This window comes from Lygodium microphyllum, chromosome 8 (genome assembly GCF_053477565.2).
Source record: "Lygodium microphyllum isolate KBCC chromosome 8, Lygodium_microphyllum_v1.1.10, whole genome shotgun sequence".
NCBI lineage: Eukaryota > Viridiplantae > Streptophyta > Polypodiopsida > Schizaeales > Lygodiaceae > Lygodium > Lygodium microphyllum.
Genome location: NC_141142.1, coordinates 82,137,229 through 82,160,946, shown reverse-complemented (window position 1 = coordinate 82,160,946; position 23,718 = coordinate 82,137,229). Strand labels below are relative to the sequence as shown.

Here is a 23,718-nt window from a genome sequence, read left to right as displayed (position 1 = left end):
CTCGGCCTAAGAAGAGCAGTGTAAAAATTGAAGAGGTGAATGTAGTCACTCATGACAGTGACAGTGGGAGTGATGTACTCTTTGCCTCTTCACATTTTGGTGCACATGCTTTACTTGCAGATACTGATGATAACATGCATACCTGGATTATTGATTCAGGTGCTTCCTTTCATGTCACCCCTCATCATGAGTGGTTTTCCGCCTATACAGGGGGTCGACATGGTGTTGTCCATCTTGGGGACAACTATGCATGTGAGATTGCAGGTATTGGCGGTGTGCAGTTACAGTTTCAGCATGGCTCTATCTTTACACTTCAGCATGTACGGCATGTACCTCACCTCAAGAAGAGCTTGATTAGCATAGGACAGCTAGATGATGATGGTTTTCATACCACCTTTGGTGATGAAAAATGGAAGATCTGTAAGGGATCTAGGGTTATTACCAGAGGTTACAAGAGTGATACTTTGTATCCACTTCATGTATCTAGTGTGCGTAACCATGTTGTTGCCATGACCGAGCAGCCAATCGTTTCTTTGTGGCATGGCCGGTTGGGACACATGAGTCAAACAGGAATGAAAGTGCTTTTTCGTTTGGGTTACTTGCCTTGTCTTCGTTATGCTGATTTTGAGCATTGTGATCATTGCATTTATGACAAGCATGCACAAACATCTCACAAAAATTCTCTTTCTTTGAAATCTTCTCCTCTAGAGTTAGTACATTCAGATGTATGTCAAATGCCAGGTTTATCTTTAGGGGGAAAGAAATATTTTGTCACCTTTGTTGATGATGCTACACAGAAAGTATGGGTTTACCCTATTCGTAGCAAGAATGAAGTACTTGACAAGTTTTAAAAATTCTTGGCATTGGCTGAAAATCAAACAGATAAAACACTTAAGTGTCTTCGCTCTGACAATGGTAGGGAATATGTATCCAAGGCCTTTCAGGCATTTTGTGATAGCAAAGGGATAAAGAGGAAGCTCACTGCCCCTCGTAATCCATCCCAAAATGGAGTTGCAGAGCGTATGGATCTGACCATACACGATAAAGTCCGTACGATGCTGTCTCATGCTGCATTATCCCATGGTTTTTGGGCAAAGGCTGTTATGATAGCCGTTCACTTGATTAATCGGTCACCAAACAGGTCTTTTGGGGGGGAGTTCCCTAAGAAGCGTGGTCAGGCAAGCCACCTTCATATGCTCATCTGAAAGTGTTTGGCTGCGAGGCTTTTGTGCACATTCGTAAAGAAAAACGCAGTAAACTTGAGCCAAAGTCCTATAAATGCATTTTCCTAGGATATAGTGACGAGGGTGAAATGGGGTATAAATTGTGGGATCCCAAGAAAAGGAAAGTAGTACGCAGCAATGACGTTATCTTCCGGGAAGATCGCATGCACAAACAGCCCAAAAAGACTGAGGAGGTCCGTAGGGTTGTATTCCGGAAATAAATGCCTTTTGGACAGCAAAATGTGACCGTGGTACAGCAACAAATACCTACTGTAAATGAACCTATAAATGCACGAAATGATGCTGGAAATGATCAGCCAGCTATTGCCCATGAAAATGAGCCATTACATGTGCAAGAACAGCCAGGACAGCAAGCTGTTAATACTGATTTGCAGGCTGAAATGCCAGGATAGCATGCTGAAAATGGAAATTTGCAAGAACAGCCAGCAAACAATAACCATTGGGTTAGGAAATCGTCTAGGGCTACTAGACAACCTGACAGGTTTGTTCCTAGTGCAATTAATGTGGCTGATTATGTCATGCCGACAGACTGTGGTGAACCATCTTGCTTCAAGGAAGCAATGGACAGACAGGACAGCAATAAATGGTATAAAGCCATGCTTTTAGAGATGGAATCTCTTGAAAAAAATGGCACTTGGGACTTGGTGCAGTTGCCTAAAGGGCAGAAAATCCTTCCATGCAAATGGGTTTACAAAATGAAGATCACTTCTGGTTCCACACCAAAGTACAAAGCAAGATTGGTTGCAAAGGGGTACAAGCAGGAGCATGGAATTGACTTTGATGAGATTTTCTCTCTTGTAGTCAATATGACTACATTGAGAACCATTTTGGACTTGGTTGCAGTTGAGAATATGGAGCTCATACAGATGGATGTAAAAACTGTGTTTTACATGGTGATCTGCATGAAGACATATATATGCAGCAGCCTGAAGGGTTTGTTGAACAAAGGAAGGAAAAAATGGTATGTAAACTCAAAAGGAGTTTGTATGGGCTGAAACAAACACCAAGAGAATGATATCATAAGTTTGATACATTCATTCACTCCCAAGGCTTTCATAGAAGTCAAGTGGATCACTACTTGTACACCAAAAAGGCAGCAGATGGCAACCTGATTATCTTGGTTTTATATGAAGATGACATGCTGATTGCTGGCAGGGATACTCATGCCTTGGATTCATTGAAGCAAAGTCTTCATGGCAGCTTTGACATGAAGGATTTGGGTGATGCAAATCACATTCTTGGCATGCAAATACTCAGAGATAGATCGAAAGGCTTACTCTATCTATCTCAGCAAGAGTATATCTCCAAATTTTTACAGCATTTCAATATGGAGGGGGGGGAAACAATTGAGGTTTCATTGCCTCCATATGTGAAACTCGGTGCAAAGGACAACCCTACATCTGATGATGAGAAGGCTAAAATGGCCAAGATACCATATGCTTCAGCTGTTGGCAGTTTGATGTATACCATGGTTGCTACACGTCCTGACATTGCTTTTGCAGTTGGAGTGGTTAGCAGATACATGGCAACCCCTGGCAAGAAGCATTGGGATGCAGTGAAAGGTATTATGAGATACCTCAAAGGCACAAAGGAGTTGTGCATCTACTTTGGAAAGCAGAAGGCATCTGTTGTTGGCTTTACGGATACAGACTATGCTGGTCATGTAGATTGCAGGAAGTCCACTTCTGGGTATGTGTTTACTTTCACAGGAGGAGCAATCTCTTGGATCTCCAGGCTACAAAAGTGTGTTGCATTGTCTACTACAGAGGCAGAGTATGTGGTTGCCACTGAGGCATGCAAGGAGGCTTTATGGCTTTCACGTCTGGTGGGAGAACTTGGCATCTCAGAGTTACCTGTTCTCCATTGTGATAGTCAAAGTGCTATCATGCTAGCACGGAACCCTGTCTTTCATGCAAAGACAAAGCACATACAGGTGAAGTACCACTTCATTAGAGATGTACTTGATAGCAAGAGCATTGAGCTTGTCAAAGTGCATACAAATGATAACCCTGTAGACCTTCTCACGAAGGGTCTTCCAGCAGAGCGGTTTGCTCATTGCCGACAAATGATGGGAGTTGGATAGATATATTTATTTCAGCTTTGTACATACTTAGACTTAGCTGATTTTTTTCTCCTCTTAAGACACATTGCCATTAGATGGGAGGTTGTTGGGAATAAAGGGCCATCGTGCCTTTTATATGTGCACAGGTGTGAACACATCCTTAGCATATCGCACTTTCATACATATATCTATCTAAAAAAACCTAAAGTGGTACACTTGTCATTGTACTAAAAAACGTATTCACTCTCTACTCTGCTCTCTCACACTCTCTTTGTCTCTTTTACTGCGCATAACGACTATTTGCCTCGATCTCCATGACTAATCTTTCCCTACATGAAACATTTCAAATCTTTGTTTTTTGAACTTTTATCATATTTTCCTTTTCTGAAAAAAGGTTTTTGGTGATACTTAGCTTTTCTAGTTCCTTTTGATCTTCTAGAATGCCTGCGAAACCTGTGGCTATATGAAGCTTCTTGTTCATAATCTGGTTGATGTCCATAATGTCTTTGATGATGATGATGCCTGTTTTTTTTCCTTTTGTAGTAGCTGTGAGTGGAAATATCACAATGACATCTGTCACATCCAAAATCTACTTCAAATTTAAAGGCTTTTTTGCATATAGATTGTGAAAACTTTTGATTCAGCTGTGTCATTTTTTGTTGATGACAAACCTCTTTGATAGTTTGTTCGATGGTTTGGATGATCTGTCCAACACTATCAGTAAAGTCCCCGTTTTCATTTTTCATTTTTTGTTTACAATAGAAAGGAATGGATTCTGGAAAGGAACATACTAGATGCTCTTTCATGGAGTTGTCATGAGCTCCAAGACCTTTATACATACATAAGGTCTCTCATATATACAAGGTATTCTTTGTATAATTTGGGATCACAGAGTTTGGATTTGAAAAATGCTTCTCTAGCTTCTAGTACATTATCTAGTTTATTTCCAACTAGTTCTCCTAATAATAGCTCAAAGAATATTTGAATAGGGTCTTGATGTTGTACTATAGCTAATTTAACCTGAGGATGAATAGATATCCACCATTGTTTAAGTCCACCCACAAAACCATGTGTCATTGCATTGAGAATGTCTATTCTATCTATTTGTGGCTTTTATATCATTTTTTTTCCTACATATGCATACATCATGTAAATAAAAAGTTTAATTTCTTCAGATGTTTTGCCATCAATAGACCATATTGAAAAAGATCAAATTTTTTCCAGCACACCTATCTTCTTATAGAAGTGATTATAAGAGGGCTTCGTTTTGGATGTTGATGCAGAAGTAGTATTCACAGTATTTGTAATAACAGAAGAATTACTTACAGAAGAAAAGTGAGCATTCAATTGAGCTCGTAGTACTGAAGTTAGTAAAGTTGGAGATGGCTGTCGATGTGGATTTATAGGGACAAATGTCTCTTCAATCACACTATCTCCGTCTCCATCAGAAGATGATGCAGTGAATGCAGCTCTTTCTTGGAAATGTGCTTGATCATGGTAATACCATGCTAGCAGTTCTGAAGATGGTTGATTCGGAGCATTTTATTCTATGTATTCTTCCATAATCCTTGAATTAAGTCTTTTGTGTATGCTGCGAGTGAGTTCATCATTATCTTTTTTAGAATAATCAATGAACAAAGGCATTTGGTCTAGTACCTGAGTTGCTTCTTTTTGTCTATGAATCTTTTCAAGATTCTTTTCATCAATGTCTTCAAAAGTTGTTATATAGTCATTGTCAGACCAATCCGGAAACATTAGCTCCAGATAATCTGCTAAGTCTGTCACAGTCTTTCCGGACTGAAGAGGTTGCTAATAGGAGGAAGAACTGATTTCAAGAAAATCTTCATCCAGATCTTTTAACAAAGGATAATAAATTTGTTGCACTTCTTTTAAAAGAATACTTTCTAAATCATATTCTTGATCATTTTCAGTTTTTGGAAGTGTTTCATAACAGTACATATTCATATCTGTTGGAACAGATGTGTTTGCATTGGAAGTTCCTTCTCCTGTGGGGATAATTTCCTTTTCTTTTCCCTTTTCAGAGATAATATGATAAACATTGAGTGTACCTGTGGAGGGTGAAGCAAAGTGAGATGTCCAGTCTTTTTGTAGTCTCTTGTTGGAGAAAGTAGGCCAGTCTGTAATTGTCTGATACGAGGATAGTAATGAAGTGGCAGTCTGAGAATTGGGTGCTGCAGTAGGCCTTACAATAGAAGCTTCGTATAGTTGTTGACAAAGTTGAAGAAGTTTGTCTGTCATTTGATGTAGAGATTCTATTTTTTCTATCAATCCTGTAAGGGCAAGATGGGTCCAATTTTCAGCTTTATGTTATAGCTATAGATGATCCCTACCTACCTGAACTTCTAATGTTACATATTAGAACTCTAGGTTTAGAAATGAAAGCTTCATCAGCTCATTTAGCTATCCAATACCGTATGGTATTTAGATATATTTCTTTAGCAATTCCAAGAATTGTAAAATGAGTAAATTCATTACAAGATAAAGGTCAAACGATCATCATGAAATCCGAAGATACTACTCAAAGGTTCCTTCCAGACAGTGTAAACTGGTCTGAAATAGAGTTGCCCCATAAATGGCAACTTGACATTTCTTCTATCCAAAAAAAGAAGTTACTTCCACCAAAAGTGATCAAGGTACAAAACATCAAAGGTAAAACACTACTACTTCGACAAAAGCAGTTACAGAATGATTCTTTGTCTCTACAAGAACTACCTCCTCAAAAGCTAGTGATACAATCAACTTAGGAACTCACAATCCCAAAAGACAAACGCTCTTAAGTTCCATACCCAATCATGCAATCATGATCAGATAATACAAGGAGTATGCTAACATTGTCGCAAGCTGATAGAAAAAGCTGGATCAACTTCTGGAGTCATAAACAATATCCAAGAATTTAAATATGAAGGGAACCAATATAAAGCAGCCCCATATCTTCGTCCATAGGATAACTCATCATGGACAGCAGAACTTCAAGCTGAAAATTGGACCCATCTTGCCCTTACAGGATTGATAGAAAAAATAGAATCTCTACATCAAATGACAGACAAACTTCTTCAACTATATCAGCAACTACACAAAGCTTCTATTGTAAGGCCTACTGCAGCACCCAATTCTCAGACTGCCACTTCATTACTGCCCTCATATCAAACAGCCACAGACTGATCTACTTTCTCCAACAAGAGACTACAAAAAGGTTGGACATCTCACTTTGCTTCACCCTCCACAGGTACACTCAATGTTTATCATATTATCTCTGAAAAGGGAAAAAAAAAAGGAAATTATCTCCACAGGAGAAAGAACTTCCAATGCAAACACATCTATTCCAACAGATATGGATATATACTATTATGAAACACTTCCAGATACTGAAAATGATCAAGAATATGATTTGGAAAGCATTCTTTTAAAAGAAGTGCAACAAATTTATTATCCTTTGTTAAAAGATCTGGATGAAGATTTTCTTGAAATCAGTCCTTCCTCCTATCAGCAACATCTTCCGTCCGAAAAGACTATGACAGACTTAGCAGATTATCTGGAGCTAATATTCCCAAATTGGTCTGACAATGACTATAGAACAGCTTTTGAAGACATTGATGAAAAGAATCTTGAAAAGATTCACAGACAAAAAGAAGCAACTCAGGTACTAGACCAAATACCTCTGTGCATTGGTTATTCTGAAAAAGATAATGATGAACTCACTCGCAGCATACACAAAAGACTTAATTCAAGGATTATGGAAGAATACATAGAATAAAATGCTCCGAATCAACCATCTTCAGAATTGCTAGCATGATATTACCATGATCAAGCACATTTTCAAGAAAGAATTACATTCACTGTATCATCTTCTGATGAAGACGGAGATAGTGTGATTGAAGAGACATTTGTCCCTATAAATCCACATCGACAGCCATCTCCAACTTCACTAACTTCAGTACTACGAGCTCAATTGAATACTCACTTTTCTTCTGTAAGTAATTCTTCTATTATTACAAATACTGTGAATACTACTTCTGTATCAACATCCAAAACGAAGCCCTCTTATAATCACTTCTATAAGAAGATTTGTGTGCCGGAAAAAGTTGGATCTTTTCCAATATGGTCTGTTGATGGCAAAACATTCGAAGAAATTAAACTTTTTATTTACATGATGTATGCATATGTAGGAAAAAAAAATGATAGAAAAGCCACAAACAGATAGAATAGACATTCTCAATGCAATGACACATGGTTTTGTGGGTGGACTTAAACAATGGTGGATATCTATTCATCCTCAGGTTAAATTAGCTATAGTACAACATCAAGACCCTATTCAAATATTCTTTGAGCTATTATTAGGAGAACTAATTGGAAATAAACTAGATGATGTACTAGAAGCCAGAGAAGCATTTTTCAAATCCAAACTCTGTGATCCCAAATTATACAAAGAATACCTTGTATATATGAGAGACCTTATGTATAAAGGTCTTGGAGCTCATGACAACTCCATGAAAGAGCATCTAGTATGTTCCTTTCCACAATCCATTCCTTTCTATTGTAAATAAAAAATGAAAAATGAAAACGGGGACTTTACTGATAGTGTTGAACAGATCATCCAAACCATCGAACAAACAATCAAAGAGGTTTGTCATCAACAAAAAATAACATATGAATGAAAAGTTTCCACAATCTATATGCAAAAAAACCTCTAAATTTGAAGCAGATTTTGAATGTGACAAATGTCACTATGATATTTCCACACACAGCTACTACAAAAGGAAAAACAACAGGCATCATCATCATCAAAGACATTATGGACATCAACCAAATTATGAACAATAAGCTTCATATAGCCACAGGTTTCGCATGCATTCTAGAAGATCAAAAAGAACTAGAAAAGCTAAGTATCACCAAAAATCTTTTTTCAAAAAAGAAAAATATGATAAAAGTTTAAAAAACAAAGATTTGAAATGTTTTATTTGCGAAAGTGCTACACACTTAGCAAATAAATGTCCAAAGAAAAAGAATAATGCAGATACCGCCAAGGTCAACATGATGCACCATTATGACTATGATAGCTGTTATTCTAATGATAGCTATTTAGATGAATAATATTCCTACAACAGCAGTTATGCCACAGAAGAAGAAAAAAAAAAACAGAATCTTCTAAAACATCTTCAAAAACAGACTCTTGGCATACAACAAACAATTTTTCAGATACATTAGAAGACACACCTTCTGATATAACTGAAGAATCAAATGATGAAGTAAACCCAGACAACTTTCAAGCTATTAATGATCATTTTTCCTCTAAAGGAAAATTCATGGAAAATGCTTTTGTCTCCTCTTCAAAAATGAAAGGAAAGAAACTTGAAGATAGTTTATCAAGCCCAGAAGAATCTGAAGATATAGATACCTCCTCATAAAAAAACAAGAAACAGAAGAATAAGATACGACAAGAATTCTTCTCAAATCCATATGACTTGTCAAAGCAAGGCACTCTTAGCCCAGAAACAAAAGGATAGGTAAATCTTTTCATTTCACACAAGCTGGAAACGCTACACCATCCTAGGACAGCATCACAATTACTGAATTCAGTCTCTCCAGGTATGCAACAAGCAGGATAGGATATGACTAATGCCTTTTTACAAATGCAACAGGAATTACACTCACTCTGTAAAATCCACAAAAGAATCTTGCTAAGCCAAAAGGAGATAGCTCAAGGAACTACAACAATCTTACAAGAATTGCAATGCTCAACTCCACATGACAATATACATCTAGTAAACCAAGTAAGGTCATCCCACACTAGAATCCACAAACTAGATGCTTTAGATACAGGAGGACCTATTCCTATAGTGTGTGTACATGTTAAAAACATGCCACAATTTTCTCTTTTTGTGGATGTATTATTGGATACAGGATCTTCATTGACAATAGCCCTCTATGAATTCTTTACCAAAAATTGTATAAAGGTTTCTACACCCATCATAATAGAATTATCCAATAACAAAAAAATCACACTCATTCACGTGACATAGGCTTATTTACAGCTTGGAACAATCAAAGTGCCCATAGAAATACAACTCATGAAACGGATGAGGTATGACTTATTGATTGGTACAGACATCCTGCAACATTTGGTGACCTACACCTTTTGGGCCAGAAAGTTTACAGTAACTTACAAAGGTAAACAAGCTAACATGACACTACTCACAAAGACTGAAAGAACTGTTTACTCTATTACTGAAGCAAATGCTAAGGCTAAAGAAAGCTCAAGATCTCAACGGATAAAGACAAAATTGAAAAAACAGGAACAAGCTACAACACAAATACAAGAACATATAAAGACTTTCATGCATGATGACCCTATGATCTATCAGGAGAAAAGACAAAAGTTTGCGGTATCCTTACCCATCCAATCTAATGCAGTCCCTACCAAAGCAATCCATTCAGGCATGAAGGATGAAGACTTACACTTGTGCAAAGAAGAGATTCAGTCTCTACTGACAAAAGGCTTAATAGAAACAACAAACTCACCATGGGCATGTCAAGCCTTTTACGTCAACAAGCATTCAGAACAAAAAAGAAAAAAAAAGAGATTAGTGATCAATTACAAACCATTGAACAAATATCTAATAGAACATGGCTATCCTATTCCTTTAAAAGATCTTCTTCTGAAAAGATTGAAAAAAGCCAATATCTTTAGCAGGTTTGATCTTAAATCAGGGTTCTGGCAATTACCTATAAAGAATAAAGACAGGTATAAAACAACATTTTATGTTTCTCAAGGCCATTACCAATGGACAATGCTATCCTTTGAAATCAAGATAACCCCTACAAAGTTTCAAGAATTGACTGATTCCATTTTTGACAAATATCCTTTTTGCCTAACTTATATTGATAACATTCTTGTATTTTCAGAAACTGTGCAGGAACATATAGAGCATCTTTCTCAATTTGCAAAAGCAATGGAAGAAGCAAGAATAGTACTTTCACCTACTAAATCAGTAATGTTCCAAACATCAATAGAGTTTCTTGGTATAGAAATAAACCAAGGCAGCATAAAGCTTCAAGAGTATGTATTGACTAAAATCACAGACATGCCAAACACTTTCACTACAATAAAACAGCAGTTCCTAGGATGTTTAAACTGGATCAATTCCTCTACTCCAAATATAGCCCATTACTCCCACGAACTCTTATCCTCTACTCAACAAAGATAAATTCAAATGGAAACCAATGCACACAATTGTAGTCCAAAATATTAAGAAGATAATCCAAAATCTTTCTCCTCTCAGGTTGCCCACAGGTCTTCCATTATTTCTATATACATATGCTTCTGACACTGGCTAGGGTGCTTGTCTTTGTGAAGAAGAATCGAAAGAATTACATCCATGCAAATACGCCTCAGGAATCTTCTCCACGACTCAAAGAAACTACCCATCCTACCAAAGAGAGATTCTGGCAATGATCAAAGCAATCAAAACATTCAAAATCTTTATTGAATTTGTTCCCTTAACAATCCGCACTAACCTAATACATGTGCCTAGATACCTCACTAAAAAACCAACCAATGAAATCGAAAACAAAAGATTATTAAGATGGTCACTCTGTTTCAATACACTTGAGAACCTTGCCTCAAAGTCTCAGCAAGATTTCATTTTGGAAATAGATGTACTTAAAGCGCAATCAAACAAGGCTGTCTCATTCACAGACTTAAGGGGGACTATCAGCATTTCCAAAAAGGTATACAAGTAAAGGTTATGTATATGGATATGATAGAGAACATAGCAATGATGAAAAAGACCGAGTCCCTACAAGGGACAAAGTGTGGATTGTGGATAAGCTGACCCCACTCCAACTCAAAAATCCGACTAGCAGAACTAGCCAAAGTCAGAGAGGCAAGAAAGAATGGAAAATGGGCAGTACATTGAGGAGGAAAAGCAATCATCAGGGATTTCTCCAACCCACCTCCCCAAAAGTAGATGTCGCCTTGTGATGAAATTGTAGCTATCTTTTACATTTGTAATGAAACCCAAGATTGTAATTAAAGCTCTTATAATTCATAAGAGCTCAAAGTTTATTTCTTTTTTCTTTTTATGTGCCTGCATGGCATTTAGTGGAATGTAATGAACTATCTGCTTTTTTCCTATAGGTCAATTTTGGCCTCCAAAGGACGCTAATAGACCTTTCTTTCTTTCATTCCCTCTATGTGTATGCACAATATCAAGCTGCCAGTGAAGGGGACTTCTTAGTTGAGCAATATGACTTTGCACACCAAAATAGGAGTCAAAAATAAAGGCATTTCAAGTGGTCCAATCATGTCAACAACCCTAGAAGTGCAAGAAGTGAAACAGAATCTTCATGTGCATCTGCACAAGATCTGAAAATTTAGACTGCACTAAATCTCAAACAAAAAGGACCATATCTTTCTTGCCATTGGGCAGGAAATAAACCTATGGCGAATAGTCTCCGTGCTTCTAGTGTAGAAGCAACAATAGCCATTAGAGATATTCCATCAAGAAAGAGCTGAAGCAAGAGAAAGGTCACCCACCAACATTCGTCGAAGAAATACTTTGCATTTAAAGGCTGTTTTGTTGATCCAAACCACCATTATCATTGATTTCCACATCTCATGCTTTTGTGAAGTCCCCAAATGGAATTTCCCTTACCTATTAGCCAATCATGATCCTTAATATGCGAATGATAAATCCGATTAACTAAGGCATGCTCCAAATGTAATCGACCCTTAAGTCTCCAATCCCTCCTCTCATATCTTGGTATATGAATTCCATTTCCCGAGCATTTACTTGCTTTTGAGTTCTTTTGCACTGTTTCAGTTTTCTCTCTCATGTTCAGCAGTCTATTACAACAATTTTCCACGCTTCCATCACTGCATCCACTTGACATCATACTGTGAGAGTGCGCAACGGAAGAAGAACACGAACACAGAGGAGAGAGAGAAAGCAGGGAATGAAGGAAGAAAATCTGCACCGACTGAAATGAATGCTGAATACAAAACTGTGGACTGATCAGTCCCTGCACGCAGCCCGAAGCATCAGTGAGGGCACCAGATCAAGCTGATGATGACGGCAGCACCGAAGACGGAGGAAGATGACGGAGTCGGAGTGTGCACCTGCCAAAGGAGGGAAGATGATAATACAACTGACTGCCAAGTGGGAAATGGCTATAAATAGCCAAAAAACCCAAAAACTGGCCGACCTGAAATTTGAGGCCATAAATATGTCCGACCAGCATTTAATGCTGGTAAAAATGCCAGGAATGCTCAGAAAAATCCCGAAAAGGGTGGACAATGTCCAGCAGGTGAGGCAGGCTGAAGAATGCAGAAACTGCCCCGGCAAATGCACATAAAATCCCGACTGGAGGAGAAAATGCACTGACATACAATAAACTGAGTGCTCTAGAATGAGCTACCTCCTCCGTCAAAACAAGTGATAGACAAGACAGAGCTCCTAAAGTCTCATCTGACTCAGACTGAGGCTCACAGGCAGGAGATGACAAGGCATGACAAACATGACTGCTAACACCCCCTCTCAGATCCTGGATGTGGCGGAAGGCCAAGGGAGAAACGGATCCTGGGGTGGCAAGAGGAATGCCAAGGTCAATGAAGTCCGTCGATGTAGACTGCTGCTGAAGGAGCTCCTCACGATCCTGGGAATCCCCCTCTAAAACACGAGAGGCCAGGGAATCCACAGCCGCATCACCGAGATTGTCCCCCTCTAAAAGGGATGGGGGGTACGAGGGAACCACCGGAGGAGAGGGTGGGGGATGGAAAGGAACTTGTGGAAAAGAAGGTGCACAAGCGGGAACGGGTGTAGCAATAGACTGCCTCGGAGGACCCTATATCAAAGAAGGGGAAGGGGAATGGAGCCTGTAAAGCCCGCTCTCCTGCCAACCTGTAGACAAGACAGCTCCTGTAAAAGAATCCTCAATAACAACGGCATGCTCGGTGAAGATCACTCGTGTGCCAAGCCTCGTAAGGCCATAAACTGAGAGGAGGGGAAGGCCCAAATCCGGAACATGTAGGGCTTGTGAAAAGAAGCTCGAAGGTCGGTCGGTAAACAAAGGCAATGTGCCAACACCACTAATAGGCACCGATAAAATGTCACCAACAGTGACTGAACCCTCTGATGGACGGAGATCTTGTAACAAATCACCTCGGGGAGTCATATGACTCGAAGCACCATTGTCCACTAACCAACGCTGCGCAGAAGACACTGCAGCCACGGAAGAAGGATCCTCCTCCAAAGCATGGATATGAAGGAACACTGACTCATGGGTAACAGCTGGTGTAGAGGTAGAAGAAGGCTCCGATGTAAATCCACCCTTCGCTCCTGGACGAAGGTGAGGGTACTTCCAACATTTCTCCTCGGGATGTGTCCCTTTCCCACAGTGTGGGCACTTCAGTCTCTCTGAATCTGAGTCAGAGCCTGAAGAACTGTCCTTCTTCTTAGCCTTTGACTTCTTCTTCTTCTTCTGTCCTCCCGAACCTACAACAAAGGCTCTAGTGGAGTTGGATCCACTAGCACTGACCTCTCTGAGTCGCTCGTCATGCTCCAAGACAAGCGAGGATAGCTCCTCCCATAGAAGCTTCTCACAGGTCCTCCATGTAAGAAGGCTGGTATAGAAGACATCAAACCGAGGCGATGGCAGCTGAGTCAAAAGAATCATAGCCATGTCTTCAGAAGATATCGTCCGACCGAGGGATGCAAGCTCATCCCTCATATCCTGTAATCTGTTGATGTGGTCCTTCATGGAAGGACTATCATCAATAGCGAGCATCCGCAACTTCTTTTCGAGAGATATCCGGTGGGCAAATGTCTTCTGATGACAGAGAGACGCAAGTTTTCTCCACACGTCTGCTGCAGTCTTCAACCTGTGAACATGAACAAGGACAGAATCCTCCAAACTCAGAAAGAGGAAAGATCTGGCTCTAGAATTAAGCCGATCCCATAAGGCTACACGATCCATAGATGTCCCATCTGCGGGATCCACCTTAGGCCTGGGAATAGGAACAGAAACAAGCTCCCAAAGATCGAAGGAGTCCAAGATACACTCCACCTTGCAGGACCATAGAGAAAAGTTGGAGCCATCCAACATGTCCTCTTTGGGCAGCTGAGGAAGTACGAGTACCTGTACAGGGGGTACCAAAGGTTGCATCTTCGGCCCACTGGAAGGGGATCACCGAGATACATGAATAGAAGGGGGACGGGAAAGAGAAATAGACTCCGGACGACGGTCCTCCTGATAGAAATCACGCCTCCGTTCAGATGAGTGTCGAGACAAAAGCTCGTCATCTGAGTCATCAAAGCCTGTAAACTGATGAGAAGACATCTTCCAATCTGCAAAATACCAAAGAAAGTTATACCGATGTCGAAATATGACCAGCAGTGTGGTCACCAACCACCAAGACGCAGACTGAGAATGCCTACAAACACCTGGATCTGCAAAATGCAAAGATAACTGATGACGATCACCAGAAAAGAGACCACCAGCACCAGGAAACAGCCAGAAAATGAGTCGGCAGCAGGAAATGTGCCGCCTGGAGTGGTAGCGACCAGCAGAACTGCAAAACGCAGGCTGTAGATGGGTCGCCCAGCAGAAGGAGGGACAGCCTGGTGGAAAACGCAGGGATGATGTGTCGTTGGATGACGTGGTAGCCTCTGAAGACAGCGTTTTCAGCAAACGCAGGAAGAAAAGCCTCCAACAAGGGCCGCCTGGGCAGTTGCAGAGTAGATGACAGCAGCAGTGAGGTATCTCTCTCCAGTGGGTATGTCCTCCGTGCTCTCAATCAGGCGATGATACCATGTGAGAGTGCGCAACGGAAGAAGAACACAAACACAGAGGAGAGAGAGAAAGCAGGGAATGAAGGAAGAAAATCTGCATTGACTGAAATGAATGCTGAATACAAAATTGTGGACTGATCAGTCCCTGCACGCAGCCCGAAGCATCAGTGAGGGCACTAGATCAAGCTGATGATGACGGCAGCACCAAAGACGGAGGAAGATGACGGAGTCGGAGTGTGCACCTGCCAAAGAAGGAGGGAAGATGATAATACAACTGACTGCCAAGTGGGAAATGGCTATAAATAGCCAAAAAACCCAAAAACTGGCCGACCTGAAATTTGAGGCCATAAATATGTCTGACCAGCATTTAATGCTGGTAAAAATGCCATGAATGCTCAGAAAAATCCCGGAAAGGATGGACAATGTCCGGCAGGTGAGGCAAGCTGAAGAATGCAGAAACTGCCCCGGCAAATGCACATAAAATCCCGACTGGAGGAGAAAATGCACTGACATACAATAAACTGAGTGCTCTAGAATGAGCTACCTCCTCCGTCAAAACAAGTGATAGACAAGTCAGAGCTCCTAAAGTCCTCATCTGACTCAGACTGAGGCTCACAGGCAGGAGATGACAAGGCATGACAAACATGACTGCTAACACATACACGGTATTAGATTGCAAGATCTAGGTTCTTGCTGCTGTTTTCTCCTGGTGCAGATCTGCATTTTGACTTTTCGTCTGCTGATTGGACATGTTTCTGACTGATGTGACTGATTTACAGCCTGGGCAACCATGGTCTACTAATTTTTGGCCTATTTTTCTGCTATTTTCTCAGAATTTTCCAGTCTGCCATCTGCGTTTACAATTTTCACATCTCTTTGCTTCAGAGTTCTTTGTGCAGTGTTCTTTTCGTTTGCAGTGTTTCTCTTTTCTCTCTTTTGTGTTCAGCAGTCTATTGTAGCAATTTTCCACACGTCCACTGCATCCACTTCTAACACATCCAAGATTGCACCACCACCCATTCTTTGGGTGTGCAAATGTGATACAAAATCCAAGATATGCCAGAATGCATAGAATCCTTTTTTGAAGCATAAAATGGATCAAGTAAGTAATATCCCTCAAGCTGGCCTTGGAACAAGGTAACAATGGTAAATTTTAGGAAAGCATGGGCAGCATAATTGTCTAAACCACTTTGAGCTGCACATGAAAAGGCCATCCTTGCAATCTTCAATAAACAAATTTGCCTTCCACCCATGTAGAAATCCAATCCAATAATTGCCTAGGCAAAACATTCACACCCAAAGGATAATCCAAGTGCCATGCAATACTTCCTTTGGGTAGGACCTCCGCTTGACACCCCTAGGCTTGCAAATTGCATTCCATGCGACTGACGAGGGCCGATTTGGTAGTGTTAATATGTAACCTTGAAGCATGAGCAAATAAGTCCCATATATCTAAAGCTTTGTGAAGATTATCCCGATCAGCCATCAAAATCATAAAGTATCATCAACCAATGCTTGGCCAAGAAACTGCTGATTCAAAGGAAGAGACAGCCCACTAGTTACCCACCTGCAACAGCCAAATGTGACAGCATTCTTAGAACGAGGTGCATTGCAAGAGCAATGAAAAGAGGACTCAAGGGGCAGCCCTGCCTAACCGACCGGGATAGAACAAATGGCTCAAGTAACACCAGCATTAACCATGACTTGGGAGGATGAACCCCTACTAATAGTGTATATCATCCATCATCTCATCCTCATGAATATCAACCTTCAAACTAGCAACTACATCAAGGGAAACCTAATCCCAAATCATCTCATAAAACACAAACTAAGCATCAGCAATTCTATCTAAAATGGGTTGATGCCACCCAACTAGATCCATGAAGTATTGCCAGGACATATGCACAATAGTCTAGGGATTTGTGGCCATTCGGTTGGCAAAATTTTGCAACTGCACCACATTCTCTTGTGCAAAAGAGGCATGCAACCCCTGATAAAATTTATGCAACTATCATCTATTATCCTACAATCCCTTTGTCAAAGCTGCAAGCTTAGCCTGTTGATAAGAGAGCAACTGAATGTGCTTGATGAGATAAGCCAATTACCTAGATAGTGAGACCACCAGAGCATCCTTTGGAGAATCAACCATAAGAGATTGAACCAGCAACGTGCAATATTTGCTTTTGCAAAGGGAAGTATGATGAATTCTATACTATTTATTCATGTTGTAGAAAGGACGAACCGAGGCGCAAAGGCAACCTGCCTAGGAAGTTCACAAAAGGATGAGTCAATTGTCTAAACATTACAAACTCTAGTGAAAGGTAAAAGACAGTCGTTGAGGAAGCCGACCACAATCCTTTGATGTTGTTCGAGATGTGGAAGATGATCACCAATTGTCGAGGGATAGAACAGCAGTCCTCCGATGCCAAGGAGTGACCTGGGCAACAAAGCGCAAATCCCAAAGTATCAAAGCTATCAAACGTAGGGAGAGCAGCCCAAATGCTGGCGCCAAGTAAATAATGATGACACCAAATGATGGAGGATGAGCTGGGTTGCAAAAATGCACGTCCCAACAGCCTCTCTGACAAAGGAGTGGCGTCAAGTGATAGAGGAGGAGCCAGGGTGCAAAAACACAGGTCCCAACAGCCCCCTATGATAGACATGATAAAATCGTTGCAGCTAAGTGGTGTAGACTATGGCCAGAGGCTAGGATGTTGATGCCAAGTTAGAGATGACGACGCTATGCAAGAAGAAAACCTCCAGACTTAAAAAACGTACGTAAAGGTGGAGGCTGATAAAGGGTGCTGACGCCAAACAAAGGATGGTGACGCCGGGTAGAAGATGCTACAAATGCAAGGCCTAATGCTGGAAAAGGACACCTAAAGCAGAAAAAGAAGGGTGAAGGCAGCCACGAACCACGAACCACAATGTCCTCCTAAAGGGTGTGAGGGCAGTGGAAGGGGCTAGTGAGATGAGGGAAGTGGTGGTGGTGAGTCATGACTGAAGAAGGTGGTGAAGAATGAGTGAACAAAGCGGTGAAGAATGAATGAAGTCACTACCTATTTATAGGCATAAGTTGTCTAGGGTGGCACACCTCTGTTTGGGTGCCCACTGGAAAAGTGACCAAAGTGTGGACACCAATCCATCTTTGGGGGCTAACAGTGTGAGACTCTAAATGAAGTATGTAAACTAAAGAAGTGATTTCTCAAAACCACATGCTCGTCCATATCATGCTTACTATATTTAACCACTGGCTATAATTCCATACATGGCACTAGTTCTTCTTGCTCTAAATCTGAACCCATATTTGCCACCACTTGGTCAATGAGTGACATGTTAAGATCAGCCATAGCCTGCACTCTACAAAGTCACAACAACCTGCAAAGTGGCACATGTTGGATTGCCTTCAAGAGAACAATTGTCAAACCGATCTACCCACAAGATCACATGAGGCTCGAGATAGATGACTGTGTTTATCTCTACATTGGCATGCATTTTTATCTCTATATCGGCCTATGCCTTGCTCTCCTACAATGGATGTGTATACATTGTACTAACTCCCGTCGCACTATGTCATAACACAAGAAAAAGTTTTTGTATCCTTTCTATTATTTACATATTTAATCGTTTATTAATTTATTTTCTTTGCACTTACTAGATATAAAGAAAAAAGCATTAGAGCTCGCCCATTGATGAGTGGTCACTAGTTATGGTGGAACCACAGAATGGATCAAAGAAAAGATAATACATATTTTCACCTATATGACCCGATTGGGTGCCCCTGACCGAAACTCCAGGACATCGAGGCAAGTCTTGCACACAAAAAGAATTAATACCTTGAAGTATGGGCTAGATCTGCCAAAATAAACAATTACAATCAATAAGATGACATGATCATGAAATGTTCACACAATATGCATATGTATGTTGAAAGCTTAAAATGCACATATCTTTGCATATCTCACATGTGCAGCATTTACTTAACCAAGTGATTAAAAATTAATCCACATGTTAAGTGAGGTTTCAAAATTACACATCCTCATGACATGCACCTCGAGGAGAAGTGTTGGAGGATATACGCTTACCTTTGTTCGAGAGTGAAGAATGGATCTACATTGGAGCCTTCGTCTACCTCTACTTCATCACCTGCTATTACCACCGAGTCCGTGTTTCTATACATTTATCAAGTAGAGAAGCCTTCTTTGACTCTCTCTTCCTTTGAGCAGCCTTCGCTCATTGCTAGTGGTGCCTCTAGTCGTATGACTCCCCGAGGTGATTTGTTACATGTTTTTCATCCCTCCAAGGGTATTGTCACTACTAGTGACATTTCTTCAATGCCTATTAGTGGTGTTAGCAACTTGCCACTATTGTATGGCCGTCCGTCAAGCTCCATTTTTTAGACCCTACATGCTTCTAACTTGGGCTTCTCTCTCCTCTCAATTCATGGTCCAAGCAGGCCATCTTTATTGAGGATTCTTCTACAAAAGCCACTTTTGTGACAGGTTGGCAGGAGGGGCTATCTATGCTCCATTTCCCTTCCATTGTGCAAGGCCCTCTGAGGCAATTTTCTATTGCCCCACTCATTCCCAATTGTGCACCATTCATCCCACATCTTCCATCCCATCCCTCACCATCTCCTCTGGTGATTCCCTCATACCCTCTATCCCTTTCAGAGTTTTCATTCTTTACTTAGCATTTGATTAAAAGTTACTCAAATGTGCAAATATAAGTTCAAAATATGGAACACAAGTTAATTATTTCACAATGTGAGACCCAAGACCCCAATATATTAGTCGGTCCCAAAGACAAAAGTTATGATAAGTTATGCCTGGCAGGTACTAGGTGGTAGGTACCTAGTGTCCGTTTTTTTGCCTAGACCAATTTATTGGCCATTAAAATCAATGGTGACATTAAAGACTCAGCATTAATTAATTAATTAATGTTGGTCTAAGAGCTAATAACTGCTCAAGTATACTTGGGAGACAAATTGGCTAGGCCAATTTAATTATCGGTTGGTGGAATTATTTTTTGGACACTAAAATAATACTAATTAATTTTCAAAATTTAAAATTTAAAAATAAATTTAATAAGTCGAATAATGTTTAAAAATGGGATTAGAAGGCTAACACTTGGCAATACTTGCCCAAAGTAGAAAGAAGGCTGTTGGAGACTGATGGACAATTATTCTAGCCATTCAAAGAGAGAAAAAGGCTGTTAGAGAGAGACGAGAGGCTAATGATATGATCTATAGCCATCAAAGACCTGCCCATGAGCTAGCAACAGCAATTTGAAGACCTACAAGTATATGCGACAATTAGGAAGAAACCTAGACAGCAAGCAACTGCTCAAAAGACTGGCGACAACAGATTTTGACTCCTAAGTTCTCGCAATGGAACTCTGAAATTTCTCTCTCTACAACTTTTTTTTTAATCCTCTAGCAATTTCTCTTGTTATCTCGATAAAATCTAGCCATTTGAGCCATCAAAGATAAAGATTTTGGCTAATTTGAGCCGTAAACCTTGATTTACAGTAAAAATTAGCATTTAGTAGGCCTTGGGATACATGCTTTGTGAGCTTAGGACTTGAATTTCAATAGCTAAAATTGAATCATTTCGAGGAGAATCAAGCAACCAACCAACCAATATCAAATTTGGAGCTAAATTTGTCTCACAAGGAGTAGGGTGAATACCAATCCCCTAGCAAACCAAGGGCAAATTGTTTTAAAGACTTGCCAATCATTTATAACAACAAGAGGCACTTGGAGTAGCAGAGGAGATTAGAGAATCCCACTTGTACTCCATCTATTTGCAATTAAAGATAAAGAAATATTGTAAGGGGCACCAATTTTGGGACCAACAAGCTATCCATTGTCCAAGATTAAAGTGGGGGTAAAGTGTGCATTTCAATTTATGTGATTTATTTGCTTGCCGTAATTACTGATTAATTCAAGTTGTTAGTACTCTCTCTAAGAAGGAAGGTTGGTTTCAAAGGCCCTCATCGCTTACCCTTCCACCATCTAATAGTGAGAGGAGGTGGCTATTTTCTCTTGGTACTTATCACACGATTTTATTCAACTTCTTCATTGATCCATATGTATTTGTATCATTATCCTCTTGCATCTAGATGATCATGCTTACAAAAGGGCACTTAGGCAGGTGAACAATTCCTTATGAGAGCACAACTCAAGTGGTACCAATACACTTTGTGTTTCATTTTATCTTGCATGATACTTTGCATTATCCCTTGCATCTCCCATGAATCAATATAGTGTTTTTGTGAAATAGGGCCCTTGCAATTAAGGAAAACTTGCAAAAGTACGTGCCCATCTAAGGTAAAAACCTTGCATTATATAAGCATACTCCCTTTAACCTCGTCAATAAATGGTCAATTTGGAATCACCACATGCACAGTTCTAACGCTACCAGTCTCACTATGGCAATTCCATGACTTACTATGCTTTAGAATATCTAATTCCTCCGGATCAACCTACTATGATTGATGAGTTTTTCAAGTGAGTGTTAAACAATGTCTTCCTTCTTTTTGGCAAGTTTTGCTCTCGGAGTTCGGTTTTGCTCAATAGGTCTAGCTCTAAATTAATACGACCTATCTCTAAATTAACATGATTGCTGTCTCGTTAAAAGAAAGCGTGCAAAGCACAATGTACGTAGAGAAATGCATCAATTACTCACTTCTTGGGGGTTTTTTGGCTGCAAAATTCCCACCAAAGGTTGACTTGGTATGGTTGTCCCAGGCCGAATTGACGATGGAACGGTTTGCCAGTCTCTCCAAACTCTAAGAAACCTCTCTTTCCTCAAACGATCTGCAATGCGCCTCTGTCTCAACTGTGCAACCCGTTCTGCCAATTTGTCTCTGGACCAAGGGTGTGTGGACTCGGGACTTGAATGAATCATACGTTTCATCTGACTGTTTTCCGTGGTTGGACCTCCGAACGAGCATAAATCCACCGTTCTCATCCATGTAGAATGGAATGGTCTGAACCAGCATTGCTTCTCTCCTAACTCAGGCAAGGTTGCACGTGAGCGCAAAAACGTCTCACGGGCTGGAAGAGAGACTACACCTTCCGGAGCCGTTAAATGGCAGAAAACGGCATGGCTACTTGAGCTTGAATGTTTCACGCCGAGGACTTCTGCAAACGATCGCTCTAGCAACGAGCCAGACTGCCTGATGCGAAGGCGCGTCCGAGCCCTCGCAAGGGCAGCCATTTGCAAAGCTTCCAATGGAAGCGCGATCAAGTCGTGTCCATGGCCGATGAAACCGAGAGCTCGAGGGAGATTTGCTGTAGTGATTTACTGAGTCCTGGCAGGCAGGCTAACCATGCCTCGCTCCAATTGCGTGGAAATTGTTTAAGTCGCAGCAGGTATTCTTTGGCCTCCTCAAATCGTGGGTACCTTGGAAAGATGGTGTATTATTCAAAGGTCAAAGAGTTCCGTTCTTATGGGCTACTCTAAGGCACCTTACATAATCTAACTAATAAAAGGCCTTTCGCACATAAACTAAGCTAAACAGAGCCACCTTACCTCTGCAATTAATGCTGGATTTTTTTCCTATCTTCGCACTATAACGTGTGCCTCATTTCTCAAACGATTCCTCTTTTGGGTGCAGTTTGCAAAATGGACCAAAGTTTCTTTAATCCTGGTAAGTGGACTAATTGGGGCATATGCAAAACCCCTCTAAGACACTTAAAGGGCAAGGGATTCCATTATTATGGGCTACTGCAAGGCACCTTACACAATGTAAACTAGTAGTAAGACACATGTAGGTAAGTTTAGTTAATGAAATTCTTCAAGGGGAAAACGAATTCCATTTTATTCTTCAAACACATAAATAGATTATTGTTATGATGATATTGAGTAATATAAAATAGATACACAAGATAAGTAGATTGTGTTCATGATGATATTGAGTAGCATGAAATAGATACAAATTACGAAATTGATCCAAATGCTCTACTAGGCACACCATGCGTAGATTCTCCTGGTGCTTCGCACATCTGCTAGGCCGATGCTTCACACCAACATCTCTAATAGTTAGGGTGTTTTATGTCCTAAGACATGCTTAAAGATCTTGACCTTCAAGAGCTTGGGAGAGATTTAAGGTTCACAATGACTTTGTAAATTCCAGATAGCATGAATGAAGATGTGGGGATACATTTTGGTTAACACATAAGTATATGCATGCATCTACAAAAGGTAAGTGCAATCAAATGTAGAGATAGACCTAGGTCTATGCATGCTAGAGAGTAAAGCCTCCCTTCCAATCACATACAAAACACACACTTATGCTCATGCACATTGAAATTAAGTGGGCTCATACATACTTAGGGGTTCCACATACATGCATAGTTGAGTCATATTCAAAGAGTTGTGTACTCTTTTTGATATGTGCATGCATAGTTGAGTCGTATTGGAAGAATTGTGCACTCTTTTGACACAAGTTATGATCCAAATTTGCGCCTTCCATAGCATACCTTGTTGTCATTAGATTAAGACATATTCAATAGCAATGCACTCTCCACATTTAGAAGCAAAATAGTGCTTATCCTTGCAACAACATCTATTTATTAGCTTGAGATGGGAGCATA

The 23,718-nt window shown here is 40.3% G+C and overlaps 1 protein-coding gene across 1 annotated transcript in view; it reads right to left on the bottom strand.

Annotated features, from left to right (window-relative positions):
- Positions 1-22,538, bottom strand: part of LOC148032501 (phospholipid scramblase family protein C343.06c-like) — an 81,124-nt gene extending 58,586 nt beyond the window's left edge. Inside the window, exon 1 of the mRNA XM_087683181.1 lies at positions 21,806-22,538. Within this exon, the coding sequence (XP_087539307.1) occupies positions 21,806-22,339 (534 nt within the window). The 5' untranslated portion in view covers positions 22,340-22,538. The remainder of the gene's footprint in view (positions 1-21,805) is intronic.
- Positions 22,539-23,718: the final 1,180 nt, after the last annotated feature.